The sequence below is a fragment of the Carex rostrata genome, chromosome 5 (assembly GCF_964058835.1).
Source record: "Carex rostrata chromosome 5, lpCarRost1.2, whole genome shotgun sequence".
Classification (NCBI taxonomy): domain Eukaryota; kingdom Viridiplantae; phylum Streptophyta; class Magnoliopsida; order Poales; family Cyperaceae; genus Carex; species Carex rostrata.
Window position 1 is genome coordinate 13,925,933 of NC_135922.1, and position 23,706 is coordinate 13,949,638.

The window sequence follows — 23,706 nt, forward strand, 5'->3', positions numbered from 1 at the left end:
ATTCTAGCATTGTTACGTAGTTATATTTCATTGTAACTTTGATAACTCAATTTGCATTTTTTTTTGCTTCCTAGCTATAGTCAATTAATATCAGTCAAGAGGCGATAAAACGATTTATAAAGTGATGTTGATAATGCAAATGTTTCCTTTGTAAACATGTTTTTGTTTGTAGTATCTTTCTTGTCTCGGTTACGTTTGTATTTCATTGATTTTTGTCAACAATACTACAATAGCAGGTACAACAGCGGATTTAGCTAAAAAAATTGGTATCCGAAGCGATTTCTTTTGTCATGTGATTTAGGATTTAGGGTTAGTTGATTTTGCTAAAAAAAATGTTTTGGTTTGTTGGTTTTCAATATTACATTAGTTACAAAGGGAAAATTTCGGCACTATTAACAGTCAACATAGTATTTGCCCACAATAGTTCTTACGCTCTAATAGGAGTATAATGGACTTGTCCAGTTCAAGCCAAAATGGACAGCAAGATGGCCAAGAAGTAATTCAGTTAGCCAATGTATGTTACATGATTCTGTTATTCTGGTATAGATTGTAATTAGGAGAAACATGCTGTCCATTTTCTATATAAAGCTGTTCATGCACAATGTATTAGATAACAGAAGAAAATACAATTTCATTTTATATCTCTCTCTGTTAGAAATTTATTTTAAAACTCAAAATTTAAATAATATTTATTTTAATATTAACGATTTTTAACTTTAAGAATTATAGAGATTTTTAACTTTATGAATTATAGAGCTGTGAAGTAATTTCATTGATCCTATCTCTACATAAAAGCTCACTGTTTGCTGCTACAGAATATCAAATAAAGTATATATTATATATGAGGCATGAGCTGTGTATTAATACTATTAGTTATAGGCAAAAAAACTTAAATGACTTGATATGCAATTCATTGCATTTGTCCGTTTGAGCTCAATTGAATTCTATCCGTTTGAGGTACTCTCTTGAATGCACATATGCCTATAAATAATACATGATACTTGAAGATAATATCATTCAAAAAAAGCATCCAATAATCTATTCAACAATTCACATTCTCTTGCTCTTCCTATTAGCTCTATAATTCATAAATTTTATTTCTATTCTCCCACAAATAAATATTTTCTTTATAGAAAACATATTATTCTGCTATCATTGTTGAAAGAAGCTACATCAACCTCTACCACGGTTGCGCCCGAAAGTAGAGGAATACCGGCGTAACTTGGAGCAAGCTTAACCGATTATTCAGGCACTTAGAACGGGAAGTTGCCTTAGGTCCGCATTTTGCAGCTCCAGGTAATAAAGTTTTAATTATACTCTTGATTAATTTTTTTAATATAATTGTTATTTATTTAATGATCAAAATTCAGATTTAAAACTAGTTGGTTAGTTAATATTTTTCCAACACTCTCTTCTATTTTTCCCTTATACGCACTAAAAAAAAACACATTTTCTCAGTTTTGCAGATGTGAAGAGTAACTCTGTGATTCCGTAAGGAATAAAGAGTAACTCTGTGATTCCGTAAAAACTGTTACACATATATTGATGGTTGTAAATAACATTGTGTTCTTCGATAAAGAGTAACATAGGACCAACAATATGATACTTCTAGCTGTGTAGCATATTAGTTTTTGTTATATATATATAGTTTCTATGTTTACTTTTTAGGTACTCCTCTGTATCATAACAGTCACTGCCGAAGTAATGCGAGGCACTCTCCTAGTTAAAATTTTAAGTTTCGAGAAGTTTGATAAGTCTTAATTTTACTAATACTTTTGAATATATAGTTTTAATGATTTCCTCACCTTGGAATGGCATCTCATCTTTTGTTATTTTTGATAAGATAAGAGAAGAAGAGATTAAAGAAAACAACTTATTATTGTAATCTTATTTTGTAATCTTATTTTAAGCTTTACATGTATTTATATATATAGAAGAAATTTAAAAATTAGCGGTTGTACTATTAATTATAACTACCAGCTACTAATCACTAACCTATTAATTACAATACACTACTCTCTAAACTAGCTGCTATTATTCACAACTTATAACTAGCCGTTATTTTTAACATCTTTTTTTATTTATTATTTTTTTTTTATTCAGTCAAGGCCTCCATTTGAAATGGCATACTGGATGGATGTCTTCTTATATCGGAAGTTCCTCAAAACGTTTCTCATTCTTTTATTTTTATTTTTTATTTACCGTAGATAAAAATTACGGCAACTATCTATTAGATCTAGGTCGGTTTAAAATTAAGCGAATAATGCAATTGTGGTGTTTTTGGTTTCAATTTTCTTAAAGTTATATACTTCATGCTATATAATTTTGAGTTGATTTTGTGATTTCCTAATAAATTTTGCATAATTTTACTTAAATTTGATAGAAAAATAAGTACTATTAATCTGAAGTGAATAGCCTTAACATGCATGTATGACAAAATGCGTCAATGAAAAAAAGACAACGTTTAACAAATTCCTCCAAATCAGGCAAAATAGTATTGTAGAAATATCAATTTAATACATGCATTTGAAATAAGTACTTAAATTGTGACTTATGACAATTTGGGTAAGGTGCATGCATGTGTTGTGTTGTGTGCTTATATGATATGATCTGAACCGCAATAAAACCCTCTATATATCTTACCTCTCGTTCTTCCCCCTTCTGCATTGCTTCAACTCCAGTCCTCCCCTTTCTCTATTTCCAAGATTGTATATACATTTCTTCGTGCCAATTAACATCATAAGTATGTTTTATTATGATTAATTTTACATAGCTCAATTGTTTTATTATGAATAATTATTCTTTAGACCTTATTGTGGAATTGTTAAAACAAAACATGTCTAAGTCTAATAATGCACATCTTGCCCAGTCCCTAGATTATTGTCATTAGATACTTCTTCAATGTTTTGATTTGCTGGTTAGAGAGTACTTTTTTTTTTTATATTATCCTACATACTATTTGTTGATACATGATTCCAAGTGCTACTAATGGTTTCTTACTTCTATATCATACCTAATGATTCTTCTAAACTTGGATAATAGAAGAGAAAGAAGTAGAAATGGTATTGTATTTCCTACTTGATTGATCTTCGATTACAACTATGCTCTATATACAAAGTCTTTGCCTAATTACAATTCTGCCACTAACAAGAACTCTAACTGAATTGCTAGTACAGTTTTAACAGAAGTACAACATCATTATAACAGTAATTACTATGGTGAGCTGTTCTGTCCAGTAGCATCACTATTGGAGATCTCCATTGGTTGTCTATTAATATTTAAATATCTTATTTCTCTAGTTTTCATTTCTCTCCAGATGGAAAGCCAAAACTCTCCAGCATCAACCTCCTCTTCCGAAATAAAAGAAGTAAACATCGACCTCGATACTGCACCCCCAGCTATACCGCCTGTTAGCAATGTTCCCAGCCCAACTGGTGACAGTATAGCATGCCGAGGAGGTAAATGTGTCCTCTCCAACACCATGGACTTGCACGAGCGCCGAACTTCAATGATAAAGCTCGTCATAGCCATCATCCTCTCCATTATTTTTATGATTGTAGAGGTCATTTTTGGCATTGTAGCAAACAGCCTTGCCATCATAACTGATGCGGCTCACCTCCTTTCAGATGTCGTTGGTTATATGATCTCTGTATTCGCTCTTTGGGCCACAGGCTGGGAGCCAACAACTAAGCATTCTTATGGGTTTTCCAGAATTGAGATTTTGGGGGCATTGGTGTCAGTACTGTTGATTTGGTTGGTTACAGGTATTCTGGTTTATGAGGCGATTGACCGGTTCATACATGGAAGCGGGCAGGTTAAGGGAGTTTTTATGTTTGGTGTGTCAGCATTTGGATTAGCTGTTAATGTTTTCATTGCTGTGATGCTTGGGCATGACCATGGTCATCATGGTCATGGTGGTCACAGCCATGAGCACAGTAATGGTCACAGTGATGAGGATGGGCATGAGCACGGGCATGGCCACGAGCAAGCATATGGCCAAGAGCATGAGCATGGCCACGAGCACAACCACAACCACGACCAAGAGCATGTCCATGTCCATGTCCATGATGCAAATACCAACAAAGATGTGAAGGAGCCTCTGAGCAAGAAGGGAAATAAGAGGTCATTTTTTTCTTGGCTTAAGAAGTCGAAAATGATGAGCATTAATATGGAAAGTGCATATTTGCACGTGCTAGGCGATATCTTGCTGAATATAGGAGGCATGATAGCTGGAGGTTTAATATGGCATAAGCCAGAATGGAAAATAATTGACTTGGCTTGCACTTTGATCTTTTCGGTTGTAGTGATTGGAACCACAATAAAAATGATGAGGAAGTGGGACATACTAGGGGTGCTAATGGAGAGCACACCGAGAGAGATAGATGCGAGCCAACTGGAGAACGGGTTGTGTGCATTGAATGGAGTGATTGGGATACATGAGCTCCACATATGGGCCATTACCAGGGAAAAGGTGCTTCTGACATGCCATGTCATTATTGTACCAGATGCAGATTATAAGATAATACAGGATCAGGTGATTGAGTACATAAAAAGAGAGTATAGTATTAGTCATGTTAATATTCAGATTGAGAAAATGGATTGTTAGTGTTGTGGGTAGTGTTAGATCTTGTAAAGGTTTTATAGAATTTAAGGTTATTAACAGTGTAAACCTACTATAAATGAGAAGATCAAAGTGCAAATCATGTCAATTATATATCTTCCATTCTGGCTTCTCCAATATACTATGCATGAGTCACCTAGCATATGAAATAGATGATGTGCACATTAATGTTAAGTTCAAATTTTAAAGTAACTAAATAAAAGTTCAATAATGCAGGACAACGGGCCATGTACATGTGATAAATAATATTTTCTAGAAGTTGATTTGCATCGAAGTTGTTACCAAAATTACTGGACTAGCATGCGCTATGCTTAATTTGATATTTTATTCTTCGATGTTTTTCCAAAAGTTGTTATGCATAGCAGAAATAATCAGGGGAAGATTAAAAATACTGTCAGACGGGCAATAGGAATTAATTTTCCCACTATTCTCGCTTCGTCAGCCTGTCAAACCTCATGACATTTAACTTAGAGCATCCTCGTCAGTCTCTGCATGAACGGTAACCCACTGAGGTGCCAGGTACTGGACCTGACAAGGTTCAAAACCGGGCAGGTACCGGACCTGACAAGGTTACTCACCGAAGGTTTGTGCTGCTTCTAAGATGGATCATGAATTCAAGACCAGAGGAATTGGGTTCATCATGCTTGAAAGGGGAACCTTATTGGGTCCAGGTCCGCTAGGAAACGGGTTTGCTGCCCAATTCAAGCCAAGTCAGAGGCCCGGAGGAACATAAATTTTGCAATTCATTAAGGGGTTAATCACTGTACCTTTCTCTCTGACAGCCTCCAACTGGTACAAGCATGTTCCTCACAAGGGCCCCCTGTTAATTCCGACTGGAGAGCATTTTCAGAGATATATTACATATGGCAAACCTTCAAGCAAAAACCTTCTTGTCAGTGTGTGCACATAAAACATCACCAAAATGATATGGCTGACTATCTCGCAAAGCAAGGAAGAAGACAGGGATGGGATCATTTAGGTTTTACTTACCAGTGTTCAGTTTGGAACAATCTATGTAATTTCTGGGTTTCTGGGCTTATATTTGCAGTTTTTCTGGTTTGAATTGTTACCCTGTAACGACTAGTTTCTTGAATGAAAGCCAAGGGTATTTTTCTGATAAAAAAAAGGGTGCCAGATTTTAGGTAAAGGTTTTAACAGAGTAGTTTTCGCTTCATGCAGCACGCAGATTATAGAATCAAAATAGTCCTGCATATGGTCCGTAAGCTGTATTAAGTCAAAATTGCTCTGTTAAAATACTTACCCCAGATTTCTAACGACTTGTCCAGACGTGTGGAAGTTCTTGACCATGTTAATTAGACACGGGTGCATGCTTTTGGGTGTCCGTGGTATCATGTGTGTCAGTGCTACTGATGCACGAACGATCAAGAAATTGGAAAAAGTAATGGAAATATAGATTTGGTTCTGAGATCACACAGATTCTCAATTCTTTGATAAAACTGATACATAAAAACTAACTTCTGCCAAAAGACATGACGTCTGTTTAAATACAAACCCTCAAAACAGAAAATACCTAAAAGATACATAAAAGACCCTAAAAACTCTAAAATTATAAAGAAAGGTCCAAAAGTCCATGAATGAAGACTCGGGTCGCGAATCTGAGCCCGCAAAATGGGCGAAACGAATCATATATTCGTTTCGGATCCGGTTTTGGGCTATGGAGTTCCTGTCAAAATTTCAGCCCGATCCGACGGACGGATCAAAAGTTACGCCCCTTTTCGTGAAGCATGCGCAGGACCATATTGCATCAGCTACAATGTGTGTCCACGCTACTCAGAAAATCATAAAATATTAGCCTATTTTATTACATTTCTTTTTACGGAAATAAATAACAAATGATACTTGAATAACTTTATATGAATTTGACAAAAAAAAAAAATTTTAAGCAATTGTAACTATTTTAGTTTTCTAAATTTTGTTCACTTGATTAAAAAAAATATATATTAGGTAGGATTTTTGTTCAAAGGGCTTTGGACAAAGTTTCATTTCAAATCAAATCTAAATTGTTTGATCCGCCTCAAAATTTGTATAGATGGCTTGAATTCAAGAAACCATTTAGAGTTATCAAGTTTTAAATCTGTTCACACGAATTTCTACTTGATTTAGATAAATTTGTCGAAAGCACTTGGGACAAAACCCAATTCCAAATTATGGTATTAAAGCTACAAATTCTGGATGGACCTTATAGCCCTTGTAATTTTGATTATAAGTTGTTCTTTTGGAACCGAATCTGGTGATCTCCTTTCAGAACTAATTAAAAGAACAAATAAGTTTCTCTTCTCTGTACATTCTCTGTACATCAATTAGTCACATTTTTTTTTCAAACAAAATTATCATATTTTTTATTCTATGAATCCTTCTGTATGCTTGTCAAGCTTTAATTTGATATACAATTTTTCACAATTCGTTGGGTACAGGTACAAACAAGGTTCTAAATAGTGTTTATAGTGGTATAGCGGGGAGACAAAAAAAAAAAAGCTTTAGCGAATAGCGCAGCTATAAGGGAAGCTATCATAAATAGCATTTTTTTTATTTCAAAAATTCTATTTTATATTTCTACTAATAGTAAACATGTCTCGTCAAGAAAGAAAAATATAAATTAATTTGATTAAATATACAATTTTTTTCCATTACAAGATTTAATTTGATTAAATATACAATTTTTTTATGAGCGCTTTTTTTATGTTTTGTTGTTGTTGTTGTTGTTGTTCATGGATATTGAGAACAATGAGAAGTGATTTTTTTTAATAAACTCTGAAAGAGATGGTCAAGAGACTGAACATAATTAATTAAATAAAATATCTATATTAACAGAAAGTTGTGATTTAAAGTAGAGAAAATTAACACCTTAAAAGTCGTTAATTAGATAAAAGGTGGTGTCTAGATTTGCATTTTTTTTTTTGCTTCTTTCAAATACATAAAATCTATAAGATAAGGAAAAAAAAAATTAGATTATACTAGACACTACCATGCGTTGTATTGGGACGCTTAATTAATTTCACTCAGTCACACGTCCCCCCGTCTAATCATGTCCAGGTATAATGAAATATACAAACAAACAACCGATTACCAATATTCAGTTCATTCATTTAATAAATCTTACCTGAAATGGTTAGATTCCATTTCTTATGAAAGGACTTGACTCATCTGATCTGTCTTTAACAAAACTAAATAATAAAGTTCCTGTTCCAAAAAAAAAAAAAAAATTAGTTCCTGATCTCTCACTGCATTCAACATGGCATCTGCATCTGCATCTGACAAGGCCAAAATCTTGATCATTGGCGGTACCGGCTACATCGGAGAGTTTGTGGTATCAGCCAGTGCCCGGTTGGGCCACCCCACATTTGCGCTGGTTCGCGACCTGACACCAGCCGATCCTGCCAAGGCCAAGTTGCTGAAGAGCTTCAAGGATTCTGGTGTTAGTCTTGTCAAGGTTCTAAAATTTTATTTTTTGTAAATTAATTTCACCTTATTTCTCCTTCTAATTGCTAACATATATATGAAATATGAATGCATGTGTTGAAATGAATTGGTGAGCAGGGAGACTTGTATGATCATGGGAGTTTGGTAAAGGCAATCAAGGCCGTCGATGTCATCATATCGACAGTCGGCTCCCGTCAGATAGCTGATCAAACAAACATCATCGCCGCAATCAAGGAAGCTGGCAATGTCAAGGTGATCAAAATATACAAAATTTATTTGATCTAATTAAGCTATTATATATATATATATATATATATATAATTAATTAGTAGGTTTTGAGCAATTTGCCTAACTATATACATGTAGAGATTCTTTCCGTCAGAGTTCGGCAATGATGCAGACCGGGTGCACACAGTGGAACCCGCCAAGTCGATGTATACATTGAAGGCATCGATCCGACGCGCCATAGAGGCGGAGGGGATACCATACACATACGTGGCAGGTGCCTATTTTGCCGGCTATTTTCTTCCGACTTTGTGCCAACTTGCGCCGCCTACAGATAAGATTACAATCTTAGGAGATGGAAATACTCCGGCGGTTTTTGCCGATGAAGGTGATATTGGTACGTACACAGTCAAGGCGGTAGATGACCCGCGTACCTTGAACAAGAGTCTGTACCTTCGACCTGCGGCGAATACAATCAGCAAAAACGATTTGGTGTCATTGTATGAGAAGATAACTGGAAAGAAATTGGAGCGCATTTATGTGACTGAAGAACAGCTCTTGAAGCAGATCCAAGGTTGCATGTCTTTCTTGCTTTTCAATCTAATTAATATTTATGTCTAATTAATGCTTACATCTAATTATCTATATGCTGATTTTGTAATTTCAGAGTCGGCATATCCTGTAAATATAATTCTATCGCTCCATTACTCGGTGTTTATAAAGGGAGATCAAACGAATTTCAAGATCGAGCCTTCTTTCGGTGTTGAGGCAACAGATCTTTATCCCCAATTCAAGTACACCACAGTTGAAGAACTAATCAGACGCTATACCTCCCTCTAATTAATTAATTAACATCACAATTATAAAATAAGATGAATGTATTCTATTTGTTGTAACTGTTCTCTGCTTCTGCTTCTGCTTCTGCCTCTGCCTCTGTGCTTGCTCTTGTTTTCATTTAAAGCCTTGTATATTGTTTTAGCTGCAAACGCATGCGTCTACAACTAAAATCTCCTTTTTGATCTGATCAAATTATTTCTTTTCAAACAACCAAAGACTATGATGTCTACGAACAGTCGCATCGAATTTCAAAAGATATTCACAGCATGTTCATTGTTCAGTATAAATATAAAGAACATACATGTTATCTGTAAGTTTTGTTAATTTAAAGATAATAAATATGACCTAAATTAAATTAACATTAGTTGTGGTACCAAATTACATCAATAGTTTATAATATCTACTTAAAGTCTTAAGCTACTAACAGTAAATAGTAGATTATAATATCCATAGGGCTCTATTACTGCTGGAAAGGTGCTTACTGGTATGCCAGATGCAGATTCTGACATAATACAGATCAAGTAATTGGGTACATCAAATAAGTGTTGTGGTCTTGTAGATAGTATTAGGTCTTGTTAAGGTTTTAGAGGATTTAAGGTGGTGCTGGATTCATTGCCTCTTAATCTGAATAGTAACATGTTCTGCATTTAATATTTTTCTGGCTTGCTGACATATAATTATAGTTTGCAAAAGAAAACATATAATTATGGCTTTCTGTGATGTAATTATTCAATGATATATGCATATTACATGGAACTTTTTTTTTAATGACAAAATGTATTAGTGGCATGTATGATGAGGAAATAAAAAGTTCATAAGCATACAAAAATAATGTCCACCACTCTTTTTGAAAGATAAGATTTCAAATGCTTTAATTTTGTTACACTATTTTTGTGGTTTGGATAAGCATGGCCCTAATAAATCAATTGAAATTGAAAGATTAGAGTTAAAAATGCTTTAGTTTTATTTGTTACCTCTACATTTTAATATTTGATAACAAAAAATTTAAAATTTATATGTCAAAATAAAACCTTTAGATATGATATATATTTTTATTTTTTCATGCACATAAAAAAGTATTACCTTTCAATTTAAGTTTTAAATGAATCAGTAAGTTGAAAAATCAATGTCCAAAATTCATTCACATCGGTATATTTTTTAATACTAACCAAAATGTCATAATATTTTATGATTTTATTGTGATATTTAATTTTAAAATTTGAAGTTATTGTAAGTCTTTTAAGTTATTGGAGGTCTAAAAATAAAAATATAATGGAAGCATATATAAACAATATTGAAGGCATTTGAACCATCCTCCAATTGAAATAATAAATTTTGGTAACATTTTGATGCATATTAATTTCTAAAAAATATTATCAGCTGAAGATGGTTCAATTTGTTAATAGATCAATTGAACTAACAATTTTAATGAAGCATATTATCCAATTTGTTAATTATAGATCAACTGAACTAACAATTTTGTAACAACTTTGAGAATAACAATCATTAGAAAATAATTAAAAATATTATTTATTGAAGCTCATGAAGCATATTGCCATTTGTCCTTTGAAATAACAAACTTTTGGGACCAATTTGATGCACATGAACTCATGAGTCATGACCCATTTGTCCTTTGAATAACAAACTTTTGGGACCAACTTGATGCACATGAACTTTTGGTAAAATCTTTAGTTCAATTTTTTACAGTGGATATATATATCCACAGAGAAAAAGATGGATGGAGGCCGTATATATAGAGGGAAAAAAAATGTAAATCTCAAAGGTGAAATATAAAAAAAATCTTGAGTTCTCTGAATTATTAAATGAGTATAAAGATTTTATTGTAATTGTTTTTTAATTGCGAATAGATATTTTTTTAATGCAGGTTTAGAATTTTTTTGTTTAAAATTGTTTAATAAAATGAAATATTGGTTTTTGTATTATTGATCTCATATATATATGTTCTTAATTTAACCGATACATTTGATCGTTTAAACAATTAAACACATCTATCATGTTTTAATTTTGGTCAGACCAAATAACTAATACCGGTAAATTTCATGAAAAGGTTGTAATTGATTTGAAATAATTATTCAATTCTCTATCGAAATGGCTTGATAAAAATCAAACAATGGATTAATCATTCTCTCAATAAATCTATTTCATCTCTAAATATGATTGGGTGCACCATTTTGTGGTTCAGATCATTTACTAAAGCTGTGAATCATAGCCTCAATAGAATTTTTCTATGGATATCTTTTCATTGTGAATTTTCAAATCTAGAAACAGGTAAATATTATTTTACTCTTATAGTATATTTTGGAATTTGCCATAAACAAGAAATATGCTCATTACTCCCTTGATAATTAAATCTATAGTTATTTTCATATTATTCAAATAATCAGAAATGGTTAGGTTTTTATAATGGTTATTTTATAATTTAAAATGTAAGAAATTATTTTACTTAGATTGTTTTCTACTAATAAATTGAAGAAAATCCTTATGCACTGTCTGATTATTTAAATTTTGCAATGCTTGTACGAAAAGAAGCATGTCCTTGAGACTCAGATCGTATACAAAATATGTATACAAAAAATATGTACATGGAATTTTTATAGTTCATATTAGTGTCTTTAAACAAACTATCCCTTAATAAATTGTTGTTGAGTTGGGGGTTCAAATGCCTTCATGATGTCTTAATTTCTAAAATTTTAATAACATAAAATTTAAAACTTAAATGTTAATATAAAATAATTAGATATGATCTACATTATTTTTTCTATGCACATAAAAGATTATGACATTTCAACTTCTTTTTTATTGTTTTTAAGAATTTTCAAAAATACATATATATATAGGGTTTGTCTAAATTGCTGCTGGCAGCATTTCAGCAGAGGTGCTGCTGGGGCTATATTTAGTCGTGTGATGTCCAAACAACAAATCCAAACCGTTAGATGTTTAATCTATATTATAACCTACTTGGAGACCAAATTTTACATTTTTTGGAATTTTTTTACTATATATTAAGCTAGTTTGAAAATCGCTATTTTCAGTAAATTTCTGCAGCATTGAAATCAGCGGTTTTCAAATCAGCTTAATATATAGTAAAAGCATTCCAAAAAATGTAAAATTTGGTCTCCAAGTAGATTATAATATAGATTAAACATCTAACGGTTTAGATTTGTTGTTTGGACATCACAAAACAGAAAAATGGGCGGCAGCACCGCCGGCAGAAATGCTGCCGGCAGCAAATTAGCCACAGCCTATATATATATATATATATTGATGTGAATAATTTATAAACTTTTATTTTTGATATATCACCTTTGATATTTTCATTTTTTTTCCCTCTATCCGGCCTCCGTAGGAAATCCATCCACCGTAAAAAATTTGAACTAAAGATTTTACCAAAAGTTCATGTGCATCAAAAGTTGGTCCCAAAAGTTTGTTATTTCAAAGGACAAATGGGTCATGCTTCAATAAATAATAGTTTCTAAAAATTGATATTCATCAATGTTGTTACAAAAAGTTGTCAGTTCAATTGATCTTTTAACAAATTGGACTCTATAATATGTGCCGGTGCGGCATGTGACCTTTCTACTTCCACCACAACAACTAGAGAAAGAGACACCTCTGAGAAAACTAACAATCGCAAAAAAACTCTGAATATTTTTGATGATTGTTGAGGTGTTCGGTGGAATGCAGGCTAACAGTTTAGCCATTATTTCAAATGCGGTTCACCTATTGTCTGACGTGGCAGCCTTTTCTATTTCTTTGTTCTCTCTGTGAGCATTTGGATGGGATACGACGCCACATCAGTCATACGGTTTTTACAGAATAGAAATTTTTGGTGCATTGGTTTCTATTCAATTATATGGCTTTTAACCGGCATTTTAATTTGGAAAGCAATGCAAAGGCTTATTTACGAAGGTGGAGAGGTGAAAGGTTTGCTTATGTTTGTTGTTGCCACATTTGGTTTAATGGTTAATATAGCGATAGCCTTTTTATTAGGTCATGATCACAAGTACAGGCACGGGCATGATCATGATCCTGATGACATTACAGTTGCAACACATCATCACGGTCATTAGTCATAACCATTTAGAGAAAGACGAGAGTGAACCGTTGTTGAGAAAAACAAAAGAGAAAAAGAAGAGGAATATAAATGTGCGCATTGCGTATCTGCACGTGTTAGGTGATTCACTACAAAGTGTGAGCGTCATGATAGGTGGAGCCATAATTTGGTACAAGCATGAGTGAAAAATTGTCGATCTTGTACCACTCAGGCCTATACCAAATTATGGCCCCTCCTATCATGACACCCACACTTTGTAGCGAATCACCTAGCACGTGCATGCAGACGCATTGTGCACATTTATATTCCTCTTCTTTTTCTCTTTTGTTTTTCTCAACAACGGTTTGCTCTCGTCTTTCTCTAAATGGTTATGACCGTGATGATGTGTTGCAACCGTAATGCCATCAGGATCATGATCATGGAAAGTACACCAAGAGAAGTGAAATTTTTTGGAGTTGTTAATGGACGGTACGCCAAGAGAATGCAACGAAACTTGAAGAGGGTTTGTGCCAAATGGAAGGTGTAGTTACGGTGCATGAAATGCACAAATGGTGCATCACGGCTTGTAAGGTGTTGCTTGCATGTCATGTTACGATTACGCGAGATGCAAATACCAATGCTAGACAGGAGGTGCTTTATCTAGTTGTTTTATATATGCTAAAATTTCGTATATTTATTAATTCCTATAAATTCATGGTTTATGCTAAATTTACACCTTTAGAGTGAGAAAAGGTGAAAGAGTATTATGAGAGCTATTCTCAGTATATATCCAAACCCAATTCCCTTTTTTTTTTCTTAGTGAAACTATTCTATGATTGTGGAATATGAATGTTGTTATTTCTCTCGTGCATTATTGATCAACAAGATTTGAGAAATTGCCTTGTGAATTTTTTTAAGATTTTAACTTCAGACGGTCCAATCATAAATCGGAGCCAATTTGATCAATGGCGGGCTCCTCTTAGATTCGTGTTAATATGAAACGAACAGATCGAATCTAAATTCAAACAGTACGTTAATACAGAGGATAGGAATTTTCCTAAGAGTGTGCTCCACAAATTCAAAAAGAGAAGGGGAGGGGGTGGAAGGGAAACATTTTAAAGGCATAAAGACATAAAGAATATAAAATAATCACAATTTTCTATCTCCACAAATATCAAATATATAGAGAGGAAAAGGACAACTATGGTGTAAATTGAAATGTAACAAATATTTTATTTGAATATAACTATTTTGCCCTTATAGAGAGGAAATGAAGACTGATGTATTACTAACTAGCATGAATCGCATAAGAAAACAAAGAAAAGAGACAACACTCCGTCTTGTTACTTATTATGCCTGAACAGGAGCTTGAAGAGTCGCCTCTTCTCACCTTAGACTGGTACATGTTCATTGGTACCAGTTTTGAACTTCATTCATTCCACCAGAGTAATGAGACAACAGTGACAGTAAAAAATGAGAATAGTAGATAAAAAAGGAATGCTGATCACTAATAAATCTGATTTTTAATAAAAACGAAGAGATAAAATGAAACAATAATTATTAGTTTAACATATTTCAATCCAAGTGTGAATATGTTTATCTGTTTTGTTTATTCTAAAGAAAATGCATCTATTAGTTTAACTAAGATGATACTGGAACATATTTTGGTGTAAAGCGAATCTGACAGGATAATAGGAAAATTCCAAAAATGCAAGTAGACCCCTAGTATTTACATTATATTTCTTGACTTATTTTGTATAGGCACGCAAAATAGTATGAAAACAAAACTGAAAATCTCCTTGGGCACATTCATAGAGCCAATTAAAAGGTCTTACAAAACCAACAATTACACAAACTGAAAATTTCATTTCTCAATTAATTTTTAACATAAACTTAGAACGTTTATATAATAACTAAACAATTAAAAGGTCATACAAAACCAACCAAAGGAAAATCTAAAAAACAGTGCCACATTGGCTTGGCATTGGAGCTTGGTACCCTGTATTTTCTGGTAAGAGATTGACCAACGTGTCTAGTGCCCTATTCGGGGATAGGGCAGAGGACCAGTATTATTTTGAGCTTTGAGATTCATGCTGAACGTATTTAAACGGTTGAGATATCCAAAAAGTAACACAAAATATGAGATATCTCAAAAGGATGCGAATTCTGATAATGGGGTTTATAGATATGAGACCAAAATTAAGCAATCGATCAAATTCAAATGTTTGGCTTTTCCCTCATTCCTTCAGGCTTAATTTTTTTCCTATACATAGCTCAAATTTTTTTCTGGCCTGCTGAATTTGCAATTGTAAAAGCCATTCTGCAAAACTGCTCTATAGAGCTCTATTGTGCAGCACTTCAATCTTAGACAATTCAGTCTTTTCTTTAAAAGAATGGTAGTAGCTACCAGTATACAGTAGACAATTTGTCATTGTAATTAAAACAAGGAGTTATTGAACTAAAACAACCAAATTTGTGTTGTATGCTCTGATAAATGTACATAACTTATCAGAGCATAGTCTATCGAAGTCAAGTCAGAGTGCTGGTATTATTCATCGAATTTGTAAGCTCAAGTAGTAGAGCGAGATACTTGCACTGACAATATGTTTGAACAGGAGTATGTAATTAGACGTACTCGAGTAGGTAGAAAATTTTTGGCCTATATAGAATAACATAACATATAAAATGTTAGTGCAAATATTTACCCTAAACTGAAGCTCCTTTGAAGCAGAGAAAGAAACAGGTATTTATCAAGTAGTCAATGTCCAGCTCATTGGAACCAAAATTAGGCAGTAATTACTAGTGTTGTAAAAAACATCAGTTTAGGCCGATGAGTTGTTGGCTATGACCTAACCCGTTACGGATTTTCCTGACTAATCAGCCAATTATTTCTGATTATTCCCGATTACTAATCAGCTGATTATTCCTGATTTACAACACTGGTAATTACATTAGGGTATTAACACATATCATGTGAATGTATCTAACAAACTGAACTATATCCTCAAAGAAAGAAATCACCAAAACATACATGGGAACCTGTACCTAGTTCGTTGAAGGATCTGATGCGTCTTCCATTTTTTCTATCAAATTGTCCGACATGAATGGTTAAATAAAGGCCTTAAGAATATGACAACTACATGATTTTAAAAATAATAATTAGTATTAAACTCTCTATAACAGATTACCAGAATCAGCCCAGTATCTCCAACAGGTGCACAATTTAGAGGAGAAACAACAACACCCCACCCCCCAACTTGAGACAGGTCCCAAAGAGGTGGACAAAAATGTTTCTCACCATGGTAGCAAATTATCATACCCCTCCAATCACTAATTAAGGACGAATAGAATCAGTAGAGGCTTGAGGCGCTGGTTCGATTAAATATAAGAATTACTTTCAAGAAATGAAAGGGAATATTATAAATTATTAAGACATCAATTTATAAAAAAAATTAAAGAAATACCTCAAGACCACTGTAAATATGCCGCCATCAGTATAATCCACCACACTAGAGCCTTTGCTGTTTTGCTGGTCTCCAGGTAAAATAGAACAACTTGAGAGTAGGTCCAATGTCCATCAGACCTGCTTTGGTTCAATGGGTTCAACAACTGTCCAATTTGCTTTATGATTCGTGCATTCCACTTCAAAATTTGTGCATGTCTGCTTCAATTTTCGTGCACACAGATCTTAAAGTCCGATCGGACAGTCATGGAGCTCATTGGACCCAAAAGTAGGTCCGATGGGCATCAGACCTACTCCGTAATCAAATAGAACATCCACTAGCAGGTCTTTTGTTTGTCATTTTTCACTGTTCTTTCATCCTTACTAGTTTCTTTTTCCTGTAAATGACAGTAAATTCATTACGATATTAACACACAACATATGAATTTGTACTAATTAATACACTTAAAAAATGACTGTAGGGTCAGGAGTTGGCCTGTGTATGATGTACCACAATTACTTGTTCAGAAATTCTTTAGCGTACAAATGTTGTTGTGAATATATATAACCACCGAATTCTAATCATATATTTGGCACAGCACAGCTTAAGAATCAAATCTCTTGAAACTATCAACCTGCTTAATAGCAATAACACAAGAAACAATTTGCAAATGCCCAGTAATGTTATGAAACAGCAGTAATCTTCATTAGAATAATATTACATAAAAGATTAAAGCCAATATAAACAAATAATTTCCAATTTTTTTTTACAAAATTAAGGTTTGAGGCACTAACGATAAACCTATCGTATAAACTAATATCTAAACTAAACATTACATTAACTTACGATTCCCCTTTTATTAGTAGTTCCATCTGTAATTAAAGAGAGAGATAGAGTAGAGATAGATAGAAATGGAAATGAAATCTTTTATTTCTTTCTCAGTTCTCAATTGTACATGTATTCCCTTTATTTATAGGGAGAGATGAATAACATAAAGTACATAGAGACATCTGTTATAACTGACTATCTCAACAGAACTAACTAAACATCTAACCAGCCTATACTAACTAACTTTGACTGAGTTGACTGGCTGTTGACTGATCTTGAGTTAGTGCTCCATTAGTAATTAAGGATCTTGATGGATTCGAACCATCATCCCCCTGAAAATTCAGGGGCTCTGTCCAAATACTTTTGAGCTAAAGACCCATTTCAAAAGGTAGTTTATAGCATATGTTTTCTTCATTAAGGAGCCAAGACCACATTAATATTTCAAAAAAATTTGCACAAAAAAAAAAAGCTTTCAATTCTAATATATGAAGATCATTCTAACTAACAACACAATGTCCACAATCACCATATTACTGAAACTATAAATAACACCATGTGTTCTCAAGTGTTATCAATTCATACATATGCCTTGATAAGTGAAAGCTTTTTGCAAAAATTATGAACAAGACACTCTCAAGTTAAAACTTAATATCCAGTCAACAAGTTGTGTTAGGTAAAACCAGATGACACCACTGCAAAAACTAAGTTGGCAAAATAACAAATATACAAGTGTTTACAGAATGACGAAATTAAAAACAGCATTTCAATAGCTCAATAACCTGATATAAACATGAGTATGACCCTCTAATGAAGTCTCAACATACAAACTAGAACCTACAGAAGAAACGCCACCCCTGTCCATGTACCCAACAAATGATCAACCTGTCCGATATCATCAACAGGAATAAAAATGTATGCAGTGGAAATTTTGCCATCAATATCTAAAGAAATACAAGTACAAAAAAATTCAAACTACTTTCATCAAACAAAAAATGGATAACTGCAACTAATTACAATAACTCGACAAACAAATTGCATATAACTATCAATTAAAAAACTATAAAAATCTCAAAGTTCAATGAAATGGCATAAAAATCTATGAGATAACTTCTCATTGTCACAAGAACTAGAATTCCCATCAGACATGATAAATTTTATCAGATTTAAAAGAGAGGCGTACACATAATATGGCAATCATCTGCCAAAGATTGTACATCTTCGATAATAGTATTTATTATTACCAGACTTCTATTGCATGCATTGAGCTTTGAATAATTCATTTCAGACAACAAAAATACCAGATTCTTGAGAGGTATGCACATTTCAAGGAAAGCATAGTGAGGTCCTACATTTTAAAAGGTATTATTAATTTTTTCAGACTTCTTCCTGCATGTATTGAGCTTACAATATACAAGTGATCTTTGCTATACTCAATTTAAATTTAATTTGTCAAAAATCATTCGCCTGGATGCAATGCTTTTATTTTTGTAACATACATAGGTTCATTACCAGCAAATTGGACATTCAATTCATTAGATTAATTAAACAGAGTGAACTTTCAGATATACCTCAAATTAGTAGTTCACTAAGCTTCAATTGCATGGCTTCCATCATCAATGCAAGTTACAGAGCAAGTTATGTTGCTATCAGGTACTCTGTAGAGAAAATGTAACGAGAAAAGGGGTGTACAGAGAAAGAGAGAGAGGCACACAAACACACAACAAGAGGGAGAACCTGGGGGGTAAAAAAAAACTTCCCCATGCAATCTCCCTCAAACAAAAATATATTTTTTATTACTATGGTTGACCTGCCATGCGAGCGCACCCAACATGGCAAAGGCCTCTAGGTACAAAATATATACAATACATCAGATCAGAAAGCTTACAACTGTAACAAAATACTTGTTAAACTTACCAAAACCTTCTAGGTGATAGAACCAAACATTATCTCAAGACTCATCGATCTCGGCTGCCACTTGGCTGAGGGAATCAAGATATGATAAGATCCATCAGTCAACAAACTATTGAAGTAGAGCTGAACTCAGAAGTACCACCAAAAATAGCTGGATCTTGCAGAAGATATTGAAATGTTGCCCATCAATATCTAAAGAAATACATGTACAAAAAAATTCATACTACTTTCATGAAACAAAAAATGGATAACTGCAACTAATTACAATAACTCAACAAACAAATTGCATATAACTATCAAATCAAAAAATTATAAAAATCTCAATTTCAATGAAATGGCATAACAAATAATTTACTAATCTGAACAAATTGAATTTTCATAATGTTAATCTATGAGATTAACTTCTCACTGCCACAAGAACTAGAATCACTTCAGACATGATAAATTTTATCAGTGGAAGATTGTACATCTCAGATAATAATATTAATTATTACCAGACTTCTATTGCATGCATTGAGCTTTGAATAATTCAATTCAGACAACAAATATACCAGATTGCACATTGCAAGGAAAACATAGAAGTTTTAATTATTTTTTTCAGACTTCCTGCATGCGAGCTTACGATATATAATATCGTTGCTATACTCGACTTAAATTTAATTTGTCATTTGTTATAAATCATTCACCTGGATGCAATGCTTTTATTTTTGTAACATTGTCATACTAAGGTTCATTACCAGCAACTTATTGGACATTCAATTCATTAGATTAATTAAAAAGAGTGAATTTTCAGATATACCTCAAATTAGTAGTTCACCAAGCTTCAATTGCATGGCTTCCATCATGAATGCAAGTTACGGAACAAGTTATGTTGCAATTAGGTACTCTGTAGAGAAAATGTAACGAGAAAAAGGGGTGTACAGAGAGAGAGAGAGAGAGACGCACACTCACACACAAACACACAACAAGAGGGAGAACCTGGGGGTAAAAAACACTTCCCCATGCGATCTCCCTCAAACAAAAATATCTTTTTTATTACTATGGTTGACCTGCCATGCGAGCGCACCCAACATGGCAAAGGCCTCTAGGTACAAAATATATACAAGATATCATACCAGAAAGCTTACAACTGTAACAAAATACTTGTTACACACTTACCAAAACCTTCCAGGTGATAGAGCCAAACATGATCTCAGACTCATCGATCTAGGCTGCCACTTGGCTGAGGGAATCAAGATATGATGAGATCCATCAGTCAACAAACTATGCATGTAGAGCTACTCGGAAGTACCGCCGAAGATAGCTGGCCCTTGCACAAGATCATGGTTTTCATGTCGAGGAGAAGGGCGTTAACCATGATCTTATGGGAGATGAATCAAACAGCTTCGTTTCTTCAAACAAGTCATCCGTCAATCGAATAAACACCATGTTCGAAATCGCGAAATCGGGGCAATAACAGTAGGTAGATTTATTTGATAAGATCGATCTGACTCGATACCATATCTGAAACTGATTTTGAATGTCTCGCCGCAATTTTTCAGATCAGCGCCGGATCTAACCTTCAAACGCGCAGCAACAGCTTAAATAGATCTCCCTCTACACTAATTTCGGCCTCATAAACCCTAATTTTAGAACCGATTTTGGGGGACTTTCGTGGTTTTCAGGGAGAGGAGAAGAGCCGCTCTTGGTCTCTCTTGGGTTGATGGATTTATAGTAACATAGTCTTGGTCGGTTCATAGGAGTTTCTTCGATTTTAGTAAACCCTAAGCCGAGTCCGTATTCTCTGCATTAATATTCGGTTTGAGTTTAGCTCCGAACCGTCCAATGGGAAATCGGACCAATTCGATCGATGACTGTTCCTCTACGATTCGTGTTAAAACGAAACGAACGGATCAGATCGAAACTTAAATGGTGGGTTAATGCAGAGGATATGAATCCCTAAATCGGTTTCATCTTGGACGGACCAGATTTATCCACGCGTCTAATTTTGATTGGAAGCGCCACGTGATATTTCTTCTTCTTATCCCCTTTTGTCCGTATAAAGGTTGAATTCACATCCTCTGAGATATCTCAAATTTTGAGTGACTTTTACGAAAATCTGAACCGTTCAAATACTTCTGCACGAATCTCCAAGTTCAAATAATACTGGCCCCCTAAGCTATCCCCGAATAGGCACCGGACACGTCGGTCACGCAAAAATAAGAGATATCTCGAGGATATACACTGATAAAGGTTGGACCGACAGATTCTTTTCTAATTCAAAATAAAAAAAGACAGGCTGTTTTGGCGTGATTGGCATGAATAGCAGGGTCGGTTTCATTTTCTAATTCTCAAAAAAAACAAATTGCTAAAAATATTGGCTTACGTCATTATAAATGGAAGTGCAATTATCGGCTTTTAAATGGGCTAAAAATATTGGCTTGCGAGTTTCTTTCCGGCTTGAAAGTGCAATTATTTACTTTTAAATGGGCTAGTCTGAATAATTGGTATGAGGATGCAATTTATTGGGCTTTATAAATTACCGGGCGCTGTTGGATTTTGGGACACCAGAGATACAGATGGGCCCAGAAGCCCAAAAACCCAGTATCTATTCAATGATAAAGAGTACGCAGATGATGGGAATTTGTATCCTCTGCATTAACAGAACGTCCGTTAATAGATCTGGACCGTCCAATTGAGATCCACACTAATCTTAAAGGGCCCTGTGCTTCATAGGCATGGTGTGTCTAATAGATATGAGAAGATGCGGCTCACGTGATGGGGTGTCTGATAGATAAGAAAATGATACCAAATTCAGTTTGCTTTGCATCAAAAATAGTACGGATAGTTAATTTCAAAATTCACACAGATTAAATAAGTACGAATCTTGATACAAAAACAAATTTGATCAGATATCGGACCTCTCCCATTCTACCTTTAAATCTTATATTTAATTCTCTTTAGAACAAGTTTTTATCTGCGTCCCTATAAGACCTTACCTTGTATATTATGATATTATGAGATTGCTTTCAATATTAGCATTTTGCTCCTAAGTTTTACTATAATTAAAATAATGAAAAGTCAACGAAATACCAACGAATAGGAAATTGCCAATTGAATCACTGGTAAGTGATAAGTATTCGATTGGCAATTTACTCACCCAGTCAACGAATAGGAACAACGGAATAAGAATTTGATTCTTTTAATTATATCTTACTTACAAAAAGAATTTCATAGGAACAACGGAATAAGATTTTGCAAATTATTAATAAATTATTCATTTTCCGCACCTTTGAATGAATAAAGAAATTAAGTGGATTTGTTAATTCCTTTTCAAATTATTTACGAGATCTATGATTTATTTCAAATTATTTGGAAATTAAATCTTAAAGATTCTCAATTTTAATATATTTCTAATGCACTACAGCAAGGGGTGTTCAAATGGTCAGTTCGATTGAAACGAAAGTAAAATAGTCAAACTAAGATTTTTTTTTGTTTTCAAAAATATAATTGAATCAACCGAATTAAAATTGTCAATCGAATAACAACTGAACTATTTAAACCGGATTAAATCAATTCATTCAGTTCAACTAAATAAGAAAGTAAATTTTAAAAACTTATTACATACACCAATGCATAAGAATTTCATAAAAATAACTATCAAGATAATCTTACGCACATCGTTTAATTTCATATGAAATATGTAGATATTAAAATACTTAAACCAAAATAAAAGAAAAGCAACGATGATTGAACTAAACAAAATATAAATTATACTTGAACCATTATAATTTGGTAATTAGTTTGGTTTAATTGTTTTGGAAAAAATAAACCGAATTGATCCATTTAAATCGAAATAATTTAAGAATCTAAAAAACGATTAATTAAACCGAAAAACCGAACCATTTAAACTAAATTTTTTCGGATTGGTTGAAACAAACAAACCGAACTGTTTGAACGCCTCTAACTACAGCAAAATAAAACTATTCTGGATATATTTGTATTATATATAAATCATAAGTTTTAGACCTCGTCAATTATTTTGATTAATTTTTTAATTCGGAATACGTAAGAGTTTGGCTTGGACTTCATTTCGATTTTTTTTTTTTTAAATTAGTCAATTTTTATAGAACAGAATTTGTATTAAATAAAATCTTATCGATAAAAGATAATTATTTTTCTTTAAAGATTTACGTCGTACTTTAAGCACATCAAATTTATTTAAAGTAAACAAGGAGAAATTATAATAGAAAAGCTATCTAATTAAAGATAAATAGTAAAAGAAAAATTAAATTGAACATAGTAAAGAAATTAGTCATGTCATATTGATTTGGTCATAATTTATTACGTCACGTCACGTATATCGA

General features: G+C 33.3%; 2 protein-coding genes, 1 long non-coding RNA gene and 1 pseudogene across 3 annotated transcripts; 3 read left to right on the forward strand and 1 right to left on the reverse strand.

Moving 5' to 3' along the window:
* The first annotated feature begins 3,145 nt into the window (after positions 1-3,145).
* LOC144554519 (metal tolerance protein A1-like) lies at positions 3,146-4,656 on the forward strand. The gene has a single exon (XM_078302837.1). It carries the CDS (start codon positions 3,317-3,319, stop codon positions 4,604-4,606), a length of 1,290 nt encoding a protein of 429 aa, XP_078158963.1. The 5' UTR covers positions 3,146-3,316; the 3' UTR covers positions 4,607-4,656.
* A 3,184-nt stretch (positions 4,657-7,840) lies between these two features.
* LOC144554386 (eugenol synthase 1-like) lies at positions 7,841-9,182 on the forward strand. The gene is made up of 4 exons (XM_078302706.1): positions 7,841-8,072; positions 8,180-8,314; positions 8,429-8,861; positions 8,955-9,182. The coding sequence occupies exons 1-4, from the start codon at positions 7,875-7,877 to the stop codon at positions 9,125-9,127; spliced, it is 939 nt and encodes a 312-aa protein (XP_078158832.1). The 5' UTR covers positions 7,841-7,874; the 3' UTR covers positions 9,128-9,182.
* Positions 9,183-12,799: 3,617 nt separating this feature from the next.
* On the forward strand, positions 12,800-14,668 carry LOC144553883 (metal tolerance protein A2-like; annotated as a pseudogene).
* A 3,477-nt stretch (positions 14,669-18,145) lies between these two features.
* Positions 18,146-21,067, reverse strand: LOC144554657 (uncharacterized). Its single transcript, XR_013511693.1, has 2 exons — positions 20,160-21,067; positions 18,146-19,552 (listed from the first exon to the last, which is right to left on the reverse strand). It is a non-coding gene; the product is annotated as an uncharacterized LOC144554657 (long non-coding RNA).
* Between the last annotated feature and the right edge of the window lie 2,639 nt (positions 21,068-23,706).